General features: G+C 34.1%; 2 protein-coding genes across 2 annotated transcripts; both read left to right on the forward strand.

The window, feature by feature from the left end:
• Positions 1–290: 290 nt before the first annotated feature.
• On the forward strand, positions 291–1365 carry LOC120423102 (uncharacterized). Its single transcript, XM_039586780.2, has 2 exons — positions 291–863; positions 930–1365. The coding sequence occupies exons 1-2, from the start codon at positions 458–460 to the stop codon at positions 1355–1357; spliced, it is 834 nt and encodes a 277-aa protein (XP_039442714.1). The 5' UTR covers positions 291–457; the 3' UTR covers positions 1358–1365.
• Positions 1366–10665: 9300 nt separating this feature from the next.
• LOC120423113 (uncharacterized) lies at positions 10666–11709 on the forward strand. The gene is made up of 2 exons (XM_039586791.2): positions 10666–11153; positions 11209–11709. The coding sequence occupies exons 1-2, from the start codon at positions 10724–10726 to the stop codon at positions 11604–11606; spliced, it is 828 nt and encodes a 275-aa protein (XP_039442725.1). The 5' UTR covers positions 10666–10723; the 3' UTR covers positions 11607–11709.
• Positions 11710–18150: the final 6441 nt, after the last annotated feature.

The following is an 18150-nucleotide window of genomic DNA, read 5'->3' on the forward strand; positions in this document are numbered from 1 at the left end:
ACAAAAATCAGCTAATGTAGCACCAAAGTGAGATGATCAACTAAATTCTCGCTGCGGATCAAACCCGATCTGATCTTAGACTTCACACCAAACAAGTTTAGAGGGTAGTCAACCGTCACAACTTGTGCTAATGTGCTATGCGCAGGCACTTTCCTGTTTGCAGTTCCCATCTTTGTCTGGTGACTCAATCGTTTAATTGGGGAAATACCCTATTGCTTTGCCGCGCCGATCTGCGATCTTCGCATCTCATTTGAGCCGGCAGCAGCGCTCGCTCGCCCATTCCGACCTCGACAGTGAAGGTAGAGCCTCGTACGAAGACGACGTCGATAACCTTCGCCAACGGCAAAACAAGAAAAAAAGACAAAATATTTAAAACAAAAATAATAAATACCGATCCTCGTCGATCGAGCGTCAGTTGCGTTCGCCATTCGGAGCAGCGTTGATCGTGAGTTTCAAAATGGCGCGAATCGTACTGGTGGTGGCGGCGACGATCCTGGTCTGCGGCGGGTTCGCCAACGCGGGATTCTTGGACTGGTTCCGCAGCAGTGCCAACAAGGGTCACAGCGTGTGCCGGGTCGAGTTCGAAGTGCTACATCCCAAAGGGCTGCGCGTTTGGACGGCCCGCAAGCCGGACACGAAGGGATTCGGCGTGGAGTTGTACATCAACCCGACGGGGACGGAACGGTCCGCGGCCGGAGTGGTTTGTAACGTGTGCCGGAACACGACCGAGGTCACCCACGGCAAGTTCTTCATCCAGGATGACACCGTGATCGTGAAGAAGGGCGACGTGCTGGAGTATGTCGCGATCACCGATAACGGCAAAACGGTTCAGCGACACAAGCCGAGGAAGATTGTTGTTAGTGGTGAGAGTAGCTGATAAGATTTGACGGAATTTAGGTTACTCTAAAATACGTGATTTCGCCCATTAGAATACATCATCAAGCCGCAAGGCCGCTGTGCATGTACGGGAACTCCAACCCAGACGTCCATCGTCCACGATCCCGCAAATCCCACCGCTGAAATTGAACTCCTCGAGCGCATCATAACGAACCTCTCCAACAGGTGTGCCGAAGGAATCGTCTCCAACTATCTGTTCCTGCAGGTGGAAACCCCAACCGGGCCGAGTGATCTTCTGGAGCGTGTTAAGGCCTACTTCGCCGGAAATCCGGCTCTTAAGCCGTACGCCGCTGCTGTTACTACGGCGGAGGACTACGCCGACGGGATCGCTTTCCAGGTCAAGTCGATCGTCGACAAGTTGAAGATTCTGGAGTTGAGTCACACCGGAAGTGATATTTTGGATTATGATGGGTTTACCACGGTCGATAAGTTGGACGTTAGGTTCTCGGAGACTTCTTGAGGTGATTTTAGATTAATAAAGATCAAATCATAAAACTATGAAAATGAACACCAAGTTTTGATTCGAATACTTTCTTCGAAATCAATAAGGAATACGATTTCCATCTCACAAATTCTTGTTAAACCGGGCTACTTTTTTTAAACTGGGCGCTCGATAACTGGGCTGTAGCCTACCTAAAAAGCAGATAATCGTCAAAAACAACAACTAACCACATTTATCCAGGGCATTTTTTTAGAATTAATAAATTTTCAGGTGGAGTCGCTTGTCGGCAGTTGGTCCCACAATCCAAAGGTCGTCAGTTTGAATCCCGGGGTGGATGGGAGCTAAAGTGTAAAAAGATGTTTGGAATGTCCCACCGTTTCAAGCGGCCATAAACTTCAACAAATATTTGCATTGGCCTAAAAAACTAAAAAAAAAACAGATTTAAAAACTTTCGAAAAAGTTTAAAATGTAGTCCTGACTCGATTATCGGAAGGCATTGGAAAAAATTCACTTCGGATTTACATTTTTTTTTTCTTTGTCTCATTTTTGATTGTCAAGCTTGAGTATGACCTCTAGGGGAAAGTAGGGCAAGTGTAACAAGCTAAGGAAATGCTCGTTATAACCCATCAAAACGTAAAAAAAATTGTCGGATTTTTTCATAATCATCTTATTCCAGGTCTTGACAAAGACTTTGATAGGACAAGTTTTAAAAAAAATCCTGTATTTTAATGTAAAAAATTGATTTTAAAAATTTTGATTTTCCGTACGTTCTTCTCAACTAGTGGGGCAAGACGAACAACCCTTTGGGGCAAGAGGAACAAAGCATGAAACAACATTTTGATTTGCTAACAATTGAACTGTTATCACTTAGATAAATCAGATTGGAATGTATTTGAAACGTTTCTTTCATTTTAAGATTAAATAATAATATTTTACAAAAAATTTGATCGTTTTTACAAAAAAAACATTTTTACTTAGATGATGAAAGCAAATTTTTATAATATCACTATATTTTGTAGGGAATTTTTTAAACAATTGTTTATCAGTTTTTAAGTACTTTTATATATTCATTCCCAATAAAATATGTTGTTGCAGCAATTCGTATTTTTTTCCATATTAAAAATCCATATGGTACACTTGCCCCACCTGAACAAGATTTTTTAAAAGCTCTCAACAAAAATAACCAAAAGTTAAATCATACTTTATAATAGGTGCAAGTCATTGGTAGGGACACTACTGATCTAGGAAAAATAGCATTTTGATAAAATTAGCCTCAAAACGAACCCTAAGCCTTATTTTGTACTTTCCAAATATTATAAGAAAACAAAGGTTTTGAAAAAAAACTTCATTAAATCTTATGCCCCGTGGAGTTTACGTCGTTTTGGCGGTTATGTGTTAGTAGAATCAGCTAATTGCATTGCTAGCAACAATTCCTCATACTGGAAATAATCAAAATTGTAAAAATTACGGCCGTACGAACGATTGTTCCTCTTGCCCCATGTGGTCGTCTAGCCCAACCTTCCCCTAAACTACTCTAAAGTGATTTAGAATTGTTTAATCCAAGATGGCGGTGATTTAATACTGAGAAAATGCATTTGTAATTTAACAATAAAGTTTGACTAAAACGGGGTCGCAGAACTCAAATTTGATGTTAAAAGCAAGGTTGTTAATCGATAAAATTACCGTCGATAATATTATCGTCTAAATATTAAAAAAAATCACAAAAGATCGTATTTTTTCGAAAATACTCAAATTTACAATATGCCTATCAAACGAAGCGATATTTTGTAAACTTTTTCACTTTTTATTAGAGTTTTTTAATTTGAAAAATACTAAAATTTCCACAAAATACCGTTTTTTTCGAAAATACTCAAATTTTTAAAGAAATGTGTATGCTAAATTTTAAAATTTTCGAAAAAATACGTTTTTTTGTGATAATTTTAGTTTTTAACAGAAAAATCTCTAATACAATGAAAACGCGTACAAAATTTCGCTTCGTTTAATACCCATATTGCAAGTTTTGGAAATTTTAGTTCTTTCGAAAAAATACGGTATTTTGTGAAATTGCTTGTATTAAAAAAATAATAAACTCTAATAAAGTGAAAACCATACAAATTTTTGATTCGTGTGATACCCATATAGCAAATTTTGAAAATTTGAGTATTTTGGAAAAAAATTTAGTATTTTGTGAACATTTTGATTATTTATACTTTGAAACTAACTACATTTGGGTAATTCTCTACCAACTCACACGACATCGGGAAAAGTTCCCCAGACCCCTCTTCGATTTGCGTGAAATTTTGTCCTAAGGGGAAACTTTTGTCCTTGATCATGAATCCGAGGTCCATTTTTTGATATCTCGTGACGGAGGGGTGGTACAACCCCTTTCATTTTTGAACATGCGAAAAGGAGGTATTTTTCAATATTTTGCAGCCTGAAACGGTGATGAGATAGAAATTTGATGTAAAAATACTTTTATGTAAAATTGGCCTCCCGATTTGATGGCATACTCAAAATTCCGAAAAAACGTATTTTTCATCGAAAAAAACACTAAAAAAGTTTCTGAAACTCTGCCATTTTCCGTTACTCAACTGTTAAAAAAAAATTGAAACACGTTATTTGATGGGAAATTTAATGTACTTTTCAAATCTTAATAAACCCAGAAGGGTCATTTTTTCATTTAGAACAAAATTTTTCATTTAAATTTTTTGTGTTTTTACTAACTTTGCAGGGTTCTTTTTTAGAGTGCAACAAAGTTCTACAAAGTCACTATCATGCCATATCCCGTGTGTATAACGGAGCCCGATTTTGAAATGTTGCTTTGAAAAAATAAATAAAAATATAAAAATCAAAAACTGACGATTTTTTAAATTAAAGAAAGATTTTTTTTTTATTTAGAAAATACGACTTTTGTCATGCACACGGGACTGGTTTAATGAGTCTTCACCAAAATTTTGAGCCGATTTGGTAAAAGGGACCATCCACAAACCACTTTTTTTTTCTGGAAATCTACGTTACGCAATCTATCTTTTCAGCACCCAGGTCAGAATGAGCTCAAATTTGAAATTTAGCCTAGTTATGGGCCAACTTTTGATTTCAGGGAGAGGCCCGGATTTGGACCACCCTAGTGGCCACCCTGTAAAGCAGGCCCGTAGCCAGGGGGGGGGCTTCCGGGCTGCAGCCCCCCCCCGAAATTTTTTCCAATTTTTTTTAAAATTGAACTACTTTAAAAAATCTCAAATCAATGATTGTGTGTTCTCTTCCCAGAAATAATTTGCAAGATAGAGAATCAAGAATAGATTGATCAAACTAAGTAATTTGCCTGTCCATTGCCGGGCTCAATTTTTGTAGATTATGGATCCAATATTTAAAAATTGAGCTGCAGATTTGAACATTGTTCCATTCAGTAACATCTCATTTATCTTGTAGTTTTAGCATTACATTGGTTAGGATGGTCCAAATCTGGGCTTACTTGGGGCTATCCCCTGAAATCAAAGATTTACGCATCACTAGCCTAAGTTCCAAAATTTGAGCATTTTCTGACCACTGACCACCAAGTTTGGGCAAAATCGTCAAATTGTATGGAAAAAAGCAACTGTTTCAGTTCTTGACCAATGGAAGGCGCAATAACTATCCAGTTCTTACCAATTTTCAGAACTTATATCTTCTTTAAATTTGGAAAAACTTTCCCGAAGACACCTTATTTTTTTGGGTTTTTTTGCTAAAAAGTTATTAACCTTCGAAAATAGCAATTTCCGAGCGGACTGCTCTAAGGGGCTACATAGAAATAATTACCGTCATCTGGGGCGAATCGGGACTACAGTCTGAATAGGGACAGCAAAAATTCTTAGATCTTGTTGTCTTATTTTTGATTGTAGAACTTAAGTATGACCCCTGAAGAACCATAAAATAATTTAGAATTTTTGGATTCAATGTGGCGGCCAAAATGGAGGTCAAGAAATATTTCTGGTGTTTTTTTAAAGGTCTAATAAACCAAATTTCTAGTTTTTGCTTTTTGGGTGCTTTTGAAACCGTCATGGGTATTAAAAAACACCCAAAAAGCAAAAACTGAAAATTTGGTGTATTGGACCATTAAAAAAAAAAAGATGCCGAATTTGATGTTAAAAACAAGCAAATAAAACATGCCGATTTCATTTGTTCCTGATTCGGTTATCCGAAGTCCTTCGAACTTCGGATAATCGAAACTTTGGATAATCGAGGCTTCAGCTAGTCGAATTTGGACTGTAAAATTAATAGCCCTCCTTTATGTGCATTAAAACCTTTAAACTGTTAACAAATGTTTTTTTCTACATTTTTCAAAATTTATCATAATTTCTCAAAAATATTTAGATTTTGTTTTCAAAAACGAAAGCATTTAATATGAAAAACATTTGAGTGAATTATCAGAAATACATTTCTAATTTTATCGTTGTGGTTTTAAGAATATGGTTAGTTACATATCTGAGACCTTAGAGAAAAATGCTTGAGAAATATCTGTGTGTATTTTTTTTAATTACTTTTTCGTAAACCTTTTTTCCGAATCCACTCGTCCAAAATGCTTTCTTTTGGTCACATTTTTTAGTTTCCACCGTGGCCAATCTCCAATTTTTATTTAATATATCAAAAATCGGAAGATCAACTAAGTGAATCCTTATTATCAACTAATTTTCACTTTGTGCATGAGCTTGCGATTTTTAAAGGAAGAAATAAAATGATAAAAATATTCAAAACGTTAAAAAAATTTAAGCTTGGATTCAAAAACTCTGAAATTAAATTAATTAAATATCATTTTTGCAATTCCGTCGTGAAACTACTTACTTTTCCTGTCATTCTTGAACGATGAAATAGCCTACTTTTCTGTACCAATAATAACAGAATCGAATAGCAACACTTTTCAAAATAAATGCTGAAAAGTTCTACTTTTCAGCACAGAAATGGGTGCTGAAAAGTTGAACTTTTCAGCACTTGTTTCGAAAAGTAACACTTTTCAACATTTTTTTGATTTAAACGATTTATTGACAAAATACATGAAAATTTGACTTAAAATTTCACTCAATGAGTGTTTTTCGGAATTGCAAAAAATGTTGTATGGAACTCGTTGCAAAACTTGATTTTTTCAGCACTCTTCGTATTTATCCAACTCGGTGAACCTCGTTGGATAAATGTACGACTCGTGCTGAAAAAATCCTCTTTTTGCAACTTGTTGCATAAACTACTATTTCAAATTGTATAATTTCTGATCAATAATTCATTTTCAAACTATTTAATTTCTATTTCTTGGATTTTACAGATTAGAATTTGCATTTTAAAAATTTTAAAATTTCTTTATTATTTTTTTATAATTTCTTATTTCTGAATATCAATTGTAAATATTTTCCAAAGTTTATGTTGCCACCTTTTCAAAATGGACCAAAAAACAGAGAGCAAATAAAATATTAAAAAAAAAAATAGCTTCACAATTTTAATGGAAATAACTTATTTCGATTAAGTCTTTTTAGGACCAGCGACCAGGTCGGTTCGGAAAACAAATTTGAAATGTTTTTCCTGCTTTGATAATCATATACGACATGTTTGGGCTCGTTTAAAAATATTTAGAATTTTTGTAACATGTTGCGGAACCGCGGAAAGTTTTTTTTCACGAAAAAAGCATTTCGCCATCAGCTAGATATTTTGAAAACTAATGATGCAAAACAACACTTTTAAAATAATAAAACCATAGCTTGTAGTTTTGATTTTTAACCCTCTTGACTTTGGTCAGAGTTTAGTGACATAAACTTCAAAATAATATTCGCAACGGCTAAATAAAGATTTAAAAATTTTACACTTTCAAATTTCTAAATTTTCATAATTTTTGATTTCAGATTTTTAGGTATAAGACAAAGAAATGCCAGAAATCAAAAATAAAAATAATAAAAACATAATATCAAAAAATCTGAAATTCCAAAAATTAAAAAATCTAAAACTGAAAAATTAATAAAATAATTAATACTTAAGAAATCCTAAACTAAAAAAAAAAAAAAAAAAATAAGTTATTCAAAATCCAATAAATTATGTTTTTTCAATCTCAATTTTTGGATGCTTTAAATATTTTTATGTTTGAATTCTAGTATTCCTAAATTTATTTATTTTTACCAGAAAATTAAGTGATTATTGTAATGGCTTTTCCCTTATTTCAGCATTTTAAGATTCAGCGTTTTGATAGTCAGCTTCATGAGGCAATTCTTCAATATTATTTAAGCGAATACATTATTTTCAAACGTTATTTTCAGTCGCATCCAAATAAACAAATCAAAATCTCATCAACACATATTGCACCCGAAGAAATATCAAACGACGCTTTTTGTTTCTGTTCCTTTTCAGCTGCGTACCGCTTAAGAGAAGTCTTTTCGTAAACCTTTTCTTGACCGTTTCTTGAGATTTTTTTGTATGGAGTTTTAAGAGTCTCCGTACTACAGGACATTTTTTAAAATTTTCGTTTGAATGTAAAATATAGTTCTTGTAGCAAAATTCAGACTAAGATTTGATTTACAGGAAAAATGTAATTGATTTAAGAATTCTTACATAAAGTATTCTTTACTTTTAGAACAAAAATTTAAGATAATAATTACACATGATAATTAAAAAAAAAATCAGAAATTCCAAAAATGAAACAAAATCAAAAACATAAAAAAATATAAAATAATTACAACTAAAATAATCCTTAAATTATAAAAAACATTTTTTATCATTTTTAAATAAAGATATTCAAAAAATAATATTCAATCATTTCAATAAATTATTTTTTAATAATCTTAATTTTTTGATGCTTCGAATATTGGTATGTTTGAATTCTAGTGCAGACTAAGATTAGATTTACAGGATAAAACTAATCGATTTATGAATTCTTACATAAAGTTTTCTTTATTTTTAATTTAGCAAGGTTTCGTAAATATAAAATTTCAAAACCATAAAATGTGCAGGATTTTGTTCCCAGAGTCAAGATATTGCTTGAACAAACATCGATTTTAATAAATGGTTACAATCCTAAATTATTAAACATGATTAGATCCCAGAAATAGAAAAAAAGGATTTCATTTGTGTGTTTTTTTGTTTTGCTTAGAAATATTCAGAGAGTCTTTTCTAGAACCACCACAGCCAATTTACATTATTTTTCCCCTTTATCTTGTAAAATCATATTGGTTATCAAAACTTATTTTAAAAATAATATAGTTTTGATAGTTATTTCAAAATAAATAAATAAGTGAATTGAAGATTTTAATTTGTTAATCGTGTTCGCATTTACAATTTTTATCGTACATTTTATTTTATTTCGAGAAGATGTGTCTCAGGAACTAATAGATCAATCTCCAATGGTTCTGAGTCTTTACACGATAAGAACAATAAAAGTTTTGCTTGATGTTGCTGTTATATCATTTTCATTGAAATACTTGTTAAACAGTTTGTACACTATTTTCAATAAATTGGATAATGTTAATTTTTGTGTTTTAACGAAATATGCACTTTAAAGCTTACTGTGGATTTATTTTTTTTATCGATAAAAAATGAATGATTTCTATGAATTCATAGACTTTTAAATATTTTGACTCTGGATATCTTTAATAATGTCTTTTTGATACTCTTTGGTTTAAATTTAACCGTTTATTCGATCAGAAAATTTTATTTTTAATTTAATTTTTTTTAAATTTCGAAGATAAGCAGCACTGCAACGATAGATTTAAATTTTATTAAAAAATTATCTTTAGAAAAAATTTTTTGTCATGTTTTAAAATTTTATTTTTGCTCAAATTCTGGACCAATTTTCAGAATACAATGAGTAATGAATTTAAATATGGCGTTTAGTCGGAATATTAAAGTTAAACATGAATCGTTTTAATGTTTGATGCAATCGAGGAAAATTTTAACGGTTACATATCTTGACTTTTTTTTGATAAGGTCCTATAAACAAATGTAAACATTGAGTGTATCCCTTTCACACCTTATGTCAAAGTCCATCGGAGTAAGCGGGATACACTCAATGTTTATTTTTGTTTATAGGACCTTATCAAAAAAAAGTCAAGATATGCATTTAAAAATGGTTACATATTAGGATGTAACAAAAATGACTTTTTTGCGGGCATTTAAGGGTTTGTTCCGGTGGGCATACTAAGCCCAAATCCAAAATATGAGCTTGATTGGACGTAACAGGAGCTGGCGCTCCGCTCTTCAATTTTAAATGGGATTTAACCCGTAAAAAAAGATATTTTCAAAAATGTCACTTTTTGAGGCATTTTGGCCACTGAAGCATTTATTTTCAACAACATTGGCGTGTAGGCCAACTGAAAATGTAAATCCAGACGGTTTAAAATTTCTCTCAGTATAAAATACAGAAAACATAATACTTATGGTTAGATAAATCAATATTTCTATAAAAAAAATTGTTTTGCTTTCAAAAATTTGATTCAAGTTAAGTATATTTTAAATTTAGCGACGTTTATCACGAAATTGGATTACAATTAAACAATTCAAGAAAATGTAAAAAAAAAAACACTTTCTCTACTCCTTTAACACAAACTAGCTGTTAAAATAAAGAGAAAAAAAATGACGTAGGAGTTTCTTCAATAAAGACATTGAAAACTTAATATGAAAATCTTCGAAAACTTTTTTGCATACATTACATTACAATTTTACAATTCATCTCAATAATTATACCACAAACCAAGTGATGGTATAAATGATTTGCTGATTTTTATACTCCTTGAATTTTTGCACCCAAGCCCCCCCCGAACAAAAATCCTTGCTACGGCCCTGCTGTAAAGGTTGTTTTTCGGAATTTTAAACAAATGATATATTCAACTCGTTGCAAAACTTGGTAAGCCAGTTTAGATAAATGTAAAGGCTTTTTGCTATGTTGTTATATTTCTTTGTTTTTATTAAAAACAAGCCTTACCCGACAAACTTCGTTCTGCCTTTTCGTTTGTTGACGTTTTTAACTTTTTTGCTTTTTCTGCCTCCTGTGATCTAAATTTGGTTTTACGTAATTTTTCCCATACAATCTGCTGAATTTTCGGATTCGGTTCCAGAGTGGCCAAAGTTGTAACTTTTTGGCGTAAGAACCTTCCTTGGGCTTATACGAATCCAACGCAACAAAGAGCACCTCTATCCGACGCTCCGTATTGAACTGATTCGCGTTCGAACAAACCCGTCGAATTTTTTTATATATATAGATAAGAGTTTAGCCCAATTGAAAAAACCCAAAATTTGCCCACTCTTCATAGCCACGATGGGTAGCCAAACACCAGTTGTTGGACATTTATATATTTAATTTTTCAAACCGAAAAAAAACACCATTCACGATGTTTGCGCTCGCGCTCCAATCAGGCAGTTCGCTCCAATCAGTTCAGCAAGATGCTCATGCCTCGAAGCACTGCTCGTTCCATCCGAATTCTGCGTTCGGCGATGCTTCTAATTAGTTTCGCTCTACTTCCATCGTTCTCCCAAAGTCAGGACAATGACCCAGTTCTTCCCGATTGGAACATGTTTTCCCGATCCGCCAAGGTGAACATCGAACTGCTGAAACCGCAGGGCATCCAGGTTTGGACCAAGTACAAGCCCCATCACTTTGGGTTTGGCGTTGAGCTGTACGTTAATCCAACATCGGATGACCTGCAGGGGAAGTGTGACTTGTGCAGGAATGTGACCGCGCCGATCGACGGCAAGTTCCTAATCCAGGACGATACGATCGCGGTGAAGCTGGGCGACACCATCAGGTATCGAACGGTGAAGGACAAAGTCTCCGGAACCAAGTGGTACCCGTGGAAGACGATCGTCGTCGATAGTGAGTAAATTGAGTAACTTTTCGGAGGTCGAAATTTAAATCTACGATTTTCCAGACCAATTCCTCAACCAAGCCGAGAACATTTGCGCGTTCCAGTGTGACCCTTCCGGCCATCGAGCCACCGTTAACTTCCTCGAGCAGTACATCCGCAACATGCTGGACAGCTGTGATCTGCCGGAGCAACCCTCGGACCATCTGTTCTTTCCACTTCCGAATGCCCCCGCCCTGGTTGGTGATCCGAAACGGTTCGTCAGGGCGCGCCTCTACTCGGTTGACCTGCTGAGGCCGTTGGTGGACCGCGTTGAGTCGGTGTTTGTACTGCAGGAAGGAGTTGGCTGCAAGATGCAGAGTGTGCTGGACAAACTAAAAATTCTCGAGTTGGGGCGAGATCAACTGGGAGTGGTGGACTACGACGAAGTGCTGTTTATTCCAGGGCCTAGTCCGAATCTCTGAGGAAAGCTCTAGACATGTGTTGAACAGAATTAACTTTCAGCTAGTTTAAATTTAAATTAAGTGCAAACTCGTTTCAAATATTACGTGACTTGATTTTACCGCAGTTTGTTTTAGTTTTTTTCCCTCACCATCCTTGAAGGAGAGTTCCTTTCGTATGACGTTCTCCTCTTACCATCAAGCTTAGGATGAGCTGTTCATCTCGAAGGGTGCAGGTGACTAGTAGATTAGATGAATCATGATGTAGGGTTGGTCTTGTTTTTATACTGAATGTTTTGTTGATTTCTTTTAAACTTTCTGCAACACGGATTCAAATTTCAAATTTTATCAAATTTCCGAATTAAAAAAAATAGAATAAGTATTGTAGAATATTTCTCGAATTAGTTTTCGAAAAGACATAAGAGCCAATGGTAAACAAAGCCTTTTTTGCATCGGTATTCGACCTACTTACGAAAAAAAAAACAATAATGCTTATTGTTCATTTACACGTCTTTCAAGTGCCCCAAATTAAAAATAAATGAAATTTTGCTACAATTTGGAGAAAAACGAATATTAGTGTCGGAGGTCACGGTGGCTCTTACGGCTTTTTGAAAACTCACCCGAGATTTGGATTTTAGAATAACATTTCGGAATTGGGTAATCCTCCGCCAACTCACACGAAATCGGAGGATTTAAAACTATTTTTGTATATCTTTCGATGAAAAATACTTTTTCTCGGACTTTTGAGTGCGCTATCAAATCAGGCGTCCAATTTTACATTAAAGTCCATTTGACACCAAATTTCCAAATCATCACAATTTCAGGCTGCCTAAAAAAACCCTGTCATGGAGCTCGGAACCCTGTCGAAAAATGGAGCTCGGACTCGTGATCAGTAGGCCGTCCCAAAAAAATGAAAAGTTGTCAAATCTTTGGTGCTCACCCCTAAAATGATAGATTAGGATGTCAGGAACAATGTTTTCATACAACAAAAAAATCCCAAAAATGGTTTACAACTCGCGCGCGGAGCTTGAATGAAAAAAGTGCATTTTCCGAGTATTTTTCAAAAATGCGCGTAACAATCATACTAAAGTCATTCAAATTTGGTCGCCTTGAGCTTCAAGTTATAGTTTAATGTCTCTTGAACAAATTCCTGTACAGACATAGTCCATAAAAGCTTGTGTTTGGGCATAGTAGGGCGTTTTTGGGAGAAAAAAATATATTTTTAGCCAAAAAATTTCAAAAATCACACACCAAAACGAGCCAACAAATTTTGCAACCAAAACTAATGCATTCAGCTTATAGGAAATTTTACGGAGATCATTTTGCTTTTTTAACATTCAATTTATGTCCACGCAAAGCCGAGATATTTGCATTTTAGTGAACAAAAAGTGACGAATTTTCAAAATTCTTGGTATATAAGCGTTTTTAGCATAAAACATTGGCTACTATGATTACAAACGGGAAGGCATATATTTTTGATATTTTTAGTTTGCTCAGTTGAAAACGATATTTTTTAATAAGATTTCATGAAAAAAAAGGAGATTTTTTCACATTGTGACGTAAACGACAAATAATCATAAATCAAAATTAATTTTATTAAAGTTCATATCTCCAAGCTGTGAACGTGATTTTTTTTTGTATGTACATTCGAATGAAACAAATTTATTTATAAAAAACTTATTTTTTCAAAAAAAGTTACCCATTAGAGCTTTATTTGTTCATATCGAGAAGAGCACAGAGCAGTACTTATAAATATGTCGTTTACGTCACATTGTGAGCAAATCTGATGTTTTTTCATGAAATGTTATTAAAAAATATCGTTTTTGAGCGAGCAAAATAAAAATATCAAAAATATATGCTTTCCCGTTTGTAATCATAGGATCCAATGTTTTATGCTAAAAACGCTTATATACCAAGAATTTTGAAAATTCGTCACTTTTTGTTCACTAAAATGCAAATACCTCGGCTTTGCGTGGATATAAATTGAATGTTAAAAAAAAAAAACAAAATAATCTCCGTAAAATTTTCTATAAGCTGAATGCATTAGTTTTGGCTGCAAATTTTTTTGGCTCGTTTTGGGGTGTGATTTTTGAATATTTTTGGCAAAAAAATACAAATTTTTCTCCCTAAAACGCCCTGCCATGCCCAAACACAAGCTTTTATGGACTATGTCTGTATAGGAATTTGTTCAGGGGACATTAAACTATAACTTGAAGCTCAAGGCGACCAAATTTGAATAACTTTAGTATGATTGCTACGCGCATTTTTGAAAAATCCTCGGAAAATGCACTTTTTTCATTCAAGCTCCGCGCGCGAGTTGTAAACCATTTTTGGAAATTTTTTGTTGCATGAAAACATTGTTCCTGACATCCTAATCTATCATTCTAGGGGTGAGCACCGAAGATTTGATAACTTTTCATTTTTTTGGGACGGCCTAGTGATCAGGGACCAAGTTTTTGTTTTTGTTTTTGGTTTTGGTTTTGGTTTTGGTTTTGGTTTTGGTTTTGGTTTTGGTTTTGGTTTTGGTTTTGGTTTTGGTTTTGGTTTTGGTTTTGGTTTTGGTTTTGGTTTTGGTTTTGGTTTTGCTTTTGGTTTTGGTTTTGGTTTTGGTTTTGGTTTTGGTTTTGGTTTTGGTTTTGGTTTTGGTTTTGGTTTTGGTTTTGGTTTTGGTTTTGGTTTTGGTTTTGGTTTTGGTTTTGGTTTTGGTTTTGGTTTTGGTTTTGGTTTTGGTTTTGGTTTTGGTTTTGGTTTTGGTTTTGGTTTTGGTTTTGGTTTTGGTTTTGGTTTTGGTTTTGGTTTTGGTTTTGGTTTTGGTTTTGGTTTTGGTTTTGGTTTTGGTTTTGGTTTTGGTTTTGGTTTTGGTTTTGGTTTTGGTTTTGGTTTTGGTTTTGGTTTTGGTTTTGGTTTTGGTTTTGGTTTTGGTTTTGGTTTTGGTTTTGGTTTTGGTTTTGGTTTTGGTTTTGGTTTTGGTTTTGGTTTTGGTTTTGGTTTTGGTTTTGGTTTTGGTTTTGGTTTTGGTTTTGGTTTTGGTTTTGGTTTTGGTTTTGGTTTTGGTTTTGGTTTTGGTTTTGGTTTTGGTTTTGGTTTTGGTTTTGGTTTTGGTTTTGGTTTTGGTTTTGGTTTTGGTTTTGGTTTTGGTTTTGGTTTTGGTTTTGGTTTTGGTTTTGGTTTTGGTTTTGGTTTTGGTTTTGGTTTTGGTTTTGGTTTTGGTTTTGGTTTTGGTTTTGGTTTTGGTTTTGGTTTTGGTTTTGGTTTTGGTTTTGGTTTTGGTTTTGGTTTTGGTTTTGGTTTTGGTTTTGGTTTTGGTTTTGGTTTTGGTTTTGGTTTTGGTTTTGGTTTTGGTTTTGGTTTTGGTTTTGGTTTTGGTTTTGGTTTTGGTTTTGGTTTTGGTTTTGGTTTTGGTTTTGGTTTTGGTTTTGGTTTTGGTTTTGGTTTTGGTTTTGGTTTTGGTTTTGGTTTTGGTTTTGGTTTTGGTTTTGGTTTTGGTTTTGGTTTTGGTTTTGGTTTTGGTTTTGGTTTTGGTTTTGGTTTTGGTTTTGGTTTTGGTTTTGGTTTTGGTTTTGGTTTTGGTTTTGGTTTTGGTTTTGGTTTTGGTTTTGGTTTTGGTTTTGGTTTTGGTTTTGGTTTTGGTTTTGGTTTTGGTTTTGGTTTTGGTTTTGGTTTTGGTTTTGGTTTTGGTTTTGGTTTTGGTTTTGGTTTTGGTTTTGGTTTTGGTTTTGTTTTTGTTTTTGTTTTTGTTTTTGTTTTTGTTTTTGTTTTTGTTTTTGTTTTTGTTTTTGTTTTTGTTTTTGTTTTTGTTTTTGTTTTTGTTTTTGTTTTTGTTTTTGTTTTTGTTTTTGTTTTTGTTTTTGTTTTTGTTTTTGTTTTTGTTTTTGTTTTTGTTTTTGTTTTTGTTTTTGTTTTTGTTTTTGTTTTTGTTTTTGTTTTTGTTTTTGTTTTTGTTTTTGTTTTTGTTTTTGTTTTTGTTTTTGTTTTTGTTTTTGTTTTTGTTTTTGTTTAGTCTCGTTAATCCGAAGCTTTGATTATCCGAAGATTCGATTTTTAGAAGTTTAACTTTCCAAATAGTTTTTGCGTAATGTTTTAGAGTTGAGCTGGAAAATGACACTGGTTGAGCTGTAAACGTTTATCCAATGTTTTGCCCAAATAAAAAAAAACAAAGAAATAAACATTGTTAAGTTTTAGAGATATGCCCAAATTAAGTAAAAAATTGATTATTCAAGTGAATATATAAAAAAAAAAAAAAAATCAAGCCATCCACATTAACGACCCCCGGGTCTTTTGTGGTCTCTATTGCAAGTTTCTGCTCGAACCTAGGAGTCCGAAGGCTTGAATGGGGAGAGCACCCAAACCTCTTTCTACTCCAAGGAACTTTCCACCTCAGTGTTTGAACTGACGACCTTTGGATTGCGAGTCCAACCGCCGCCAGCGATTCCACCGCAGTAGGCTTGGTTTGGTGTGTTGTTTGTACTTATGGCATGGAGACGACTCCTACACCTGGAATGACTTAACAGCCTAACAACAACCAAGGCCGGGACCGACATTTTACTTCCTCATCCGATGGAAGGTTGGACCAGATGGGAATCGAACCCAGAATCATCCGCTTACAAAGCGGACAGCGTAACCATTCGGCCAAGCACTGCCACTCAAGTGAATATAAGGGTTCTAAAATTATTTCCTTCAAAACCTCGAGCATCCCCACCGTTTCTCGACTCCCGGTGAACTCTAGGGGAGTTAGGTTGAACATGTTCCACAACCCAGCAGAATCCGAAGCTTCTGTTGCTGCTGAACGTGACGTGCGATGCAAGCTGGGAGAGCAAACAAAGAGTGTTCATTATTTATGCATTTTATATTCACAAATTTGTATCTACTTCACTGATTTTGGCCAAGTTTGCTCTTGCTCTTCTTTCCCTCACGTAACACCTGGACTGGGAGAGTTGTATTGAAAAGGTAAATCCGGTGACATACACGTGCTTTTCGGCAAGCAGCCACGTGGTGCTGAGCTGGAAAACAAAAGTCTCAGCCTGGTTTGTTGATCTTTTCAGTTTTTGGCCGAAGGGTGCGGGCTTTTGCCAGGCCAGAGATTTGCTTGATGGAATTTTAAATTAGTTTTTATCCGAGGATTTTTTTTGTGATACTCGTCAACCTAGAGTCCACGTGAGCCAGCCTGGGGGTGCAAAAAGTGGAAAGTTTCTGTTTGAAAAAAATAAAAGTTCGTGATTATACACCAAATAATGTTCAGGCCAGCTACACGAGTGGAAGCTCGAGTCCCGAAACTCCGAAAGTCAAACAATCACAGTGCGAGTAAAAAAGTGTTGTAATTATTCTGCTGAAACTGGGAGTGCTTCAGCGGAATCGAATAAATAATGCAGGGTTTCGCTTCTGACGATGAATGTTCGCCAAATTGGTAGTTGAGTATGTCAAAGGATCAGATTCCAAATTCAAATGAGCTTTTTATTTTCAGAATTCGCAAAAAAAAAGACATACACTGGTTCAATTGGTTTGGCACTTTCAAATGCTTCACTGTTATTTTTTTCAACATATTTTAATGAAAAATTTATGAAGTTGTTGGAGATTGGAGTTGGAGACAAAATTATTATTAAAGTTCAATGTATAATTAATCGTACACTGGCTTCTGATTAATTTAGTATGAAATTGTCAGGGCATCAAAATATTATTTTGATTTAAAAAAAGCTGTTTTGTATACTATTTAAAGTTGTTTTTCTTTTCAACAATTCTTTTTATTTTCTTTAACTCAAATGTTCATATTTTTTGGAATTTTTGGACTACAGATCCGAATTGAAAATCGAAAAATTCCGTTATAAAATGTTGATAATGTGCAGGTTAAACTATTCAACAAAATTGTCTCTTTTTATTATTTTTTTCAAATAAAGTCTATCCTTGTCCATATTAAAAAAAAAGTTGTAGAAGCTGAGGAAATACTCTACAATATGATTTTTTTTTGGACATTATTGATCCGACATTTGCTTTGTGAGATATGGCTCTGCAAGGAATGAAAATGACAGAAAAATGCGTGTTTTAAAAGTTCTACTCAATAAACCCTCAACTTTCAATCGATGCAATCTTGAAGTGTGAAATTTTCTCGACCCCGTGAAAAAAATATTTTCAGATTGAAAAATTGCGACTTACATTTCAATTGGGCCGATTTAAGCCGTTCAGAATGTAAGTCGTGATTTAAAAAATCGGGAAATATTTTTGTATAGAAGTTGGTAGAATTTCACACATGTTTCACTTTTTAACATGATAAAGATTTTTTTTTAACATTTCAAATCGCTCAATGGTTTGGAAGATATTATCGATTAAAAATAGAGGTTCAATTGGGTGGAATCTAAACCCACTCATTTTTGCGAATTTTCATTCTTTGCAAGGCCATATCGTAAAGAATTTTCTCAGCTTTTTGAATGTATTTTTTTTTTTCAAAAATGGACACACTATTTCTGAAAAAAAGGAAAATTTCATGAGTTTCTGATCACTCAAATTGACCGGTAAATTGTTCATTGATTGATTCTGAACGAGAGTAAAGTCTATTTGTTTGTAAATATATATCAAA

This window comes from Culex pipiens, chromosome 2 (assembly GCF_016801865.2).
Source record: "Culex pipiens pallens isolate TS chromosome 2, TS_CPP_V2, whole genome shotgun sequence".
Taxonomy (NCBI): domain Eukaryota; kingdom Metazoa; phylum Arthropoda; class Insecta; order Diptera; family Culicidae; genus Culex; species Culex pipiens.

Excerpts from the sequence above, each read along its gene's own strand:
- LOC120423102 (XM_039586780.2), top strand. The coding sequence starts at position 458 with ATGGCGCGAATCGTACTGGTGGTGGCGGCGACGATCCTGGTCTGCGGC. Across the intron at positions 864-929 it reads GAGGAAGATTGTTGTTAGTG|AATACATCATCAAGCCGCAA; the intron begins GTGAGAGTAGCT and ends TTCGCCCATTAG.
- LOC120423113 (XM_039586791.2), top strand. The coding sequence starts at position 10,724 with ATGCTCATGCCTCGAAGCACTGCTCGTTCCATCCGAATTCTGCGTTCG. Across the intron at positions 11,154-11,208 it reads GAAGACGATCGTCGTCGATA|ACCAATTCCTCAACCAAGCC; the intron begins GTGAGTAAATTG and ends ACGATTTTCCAG.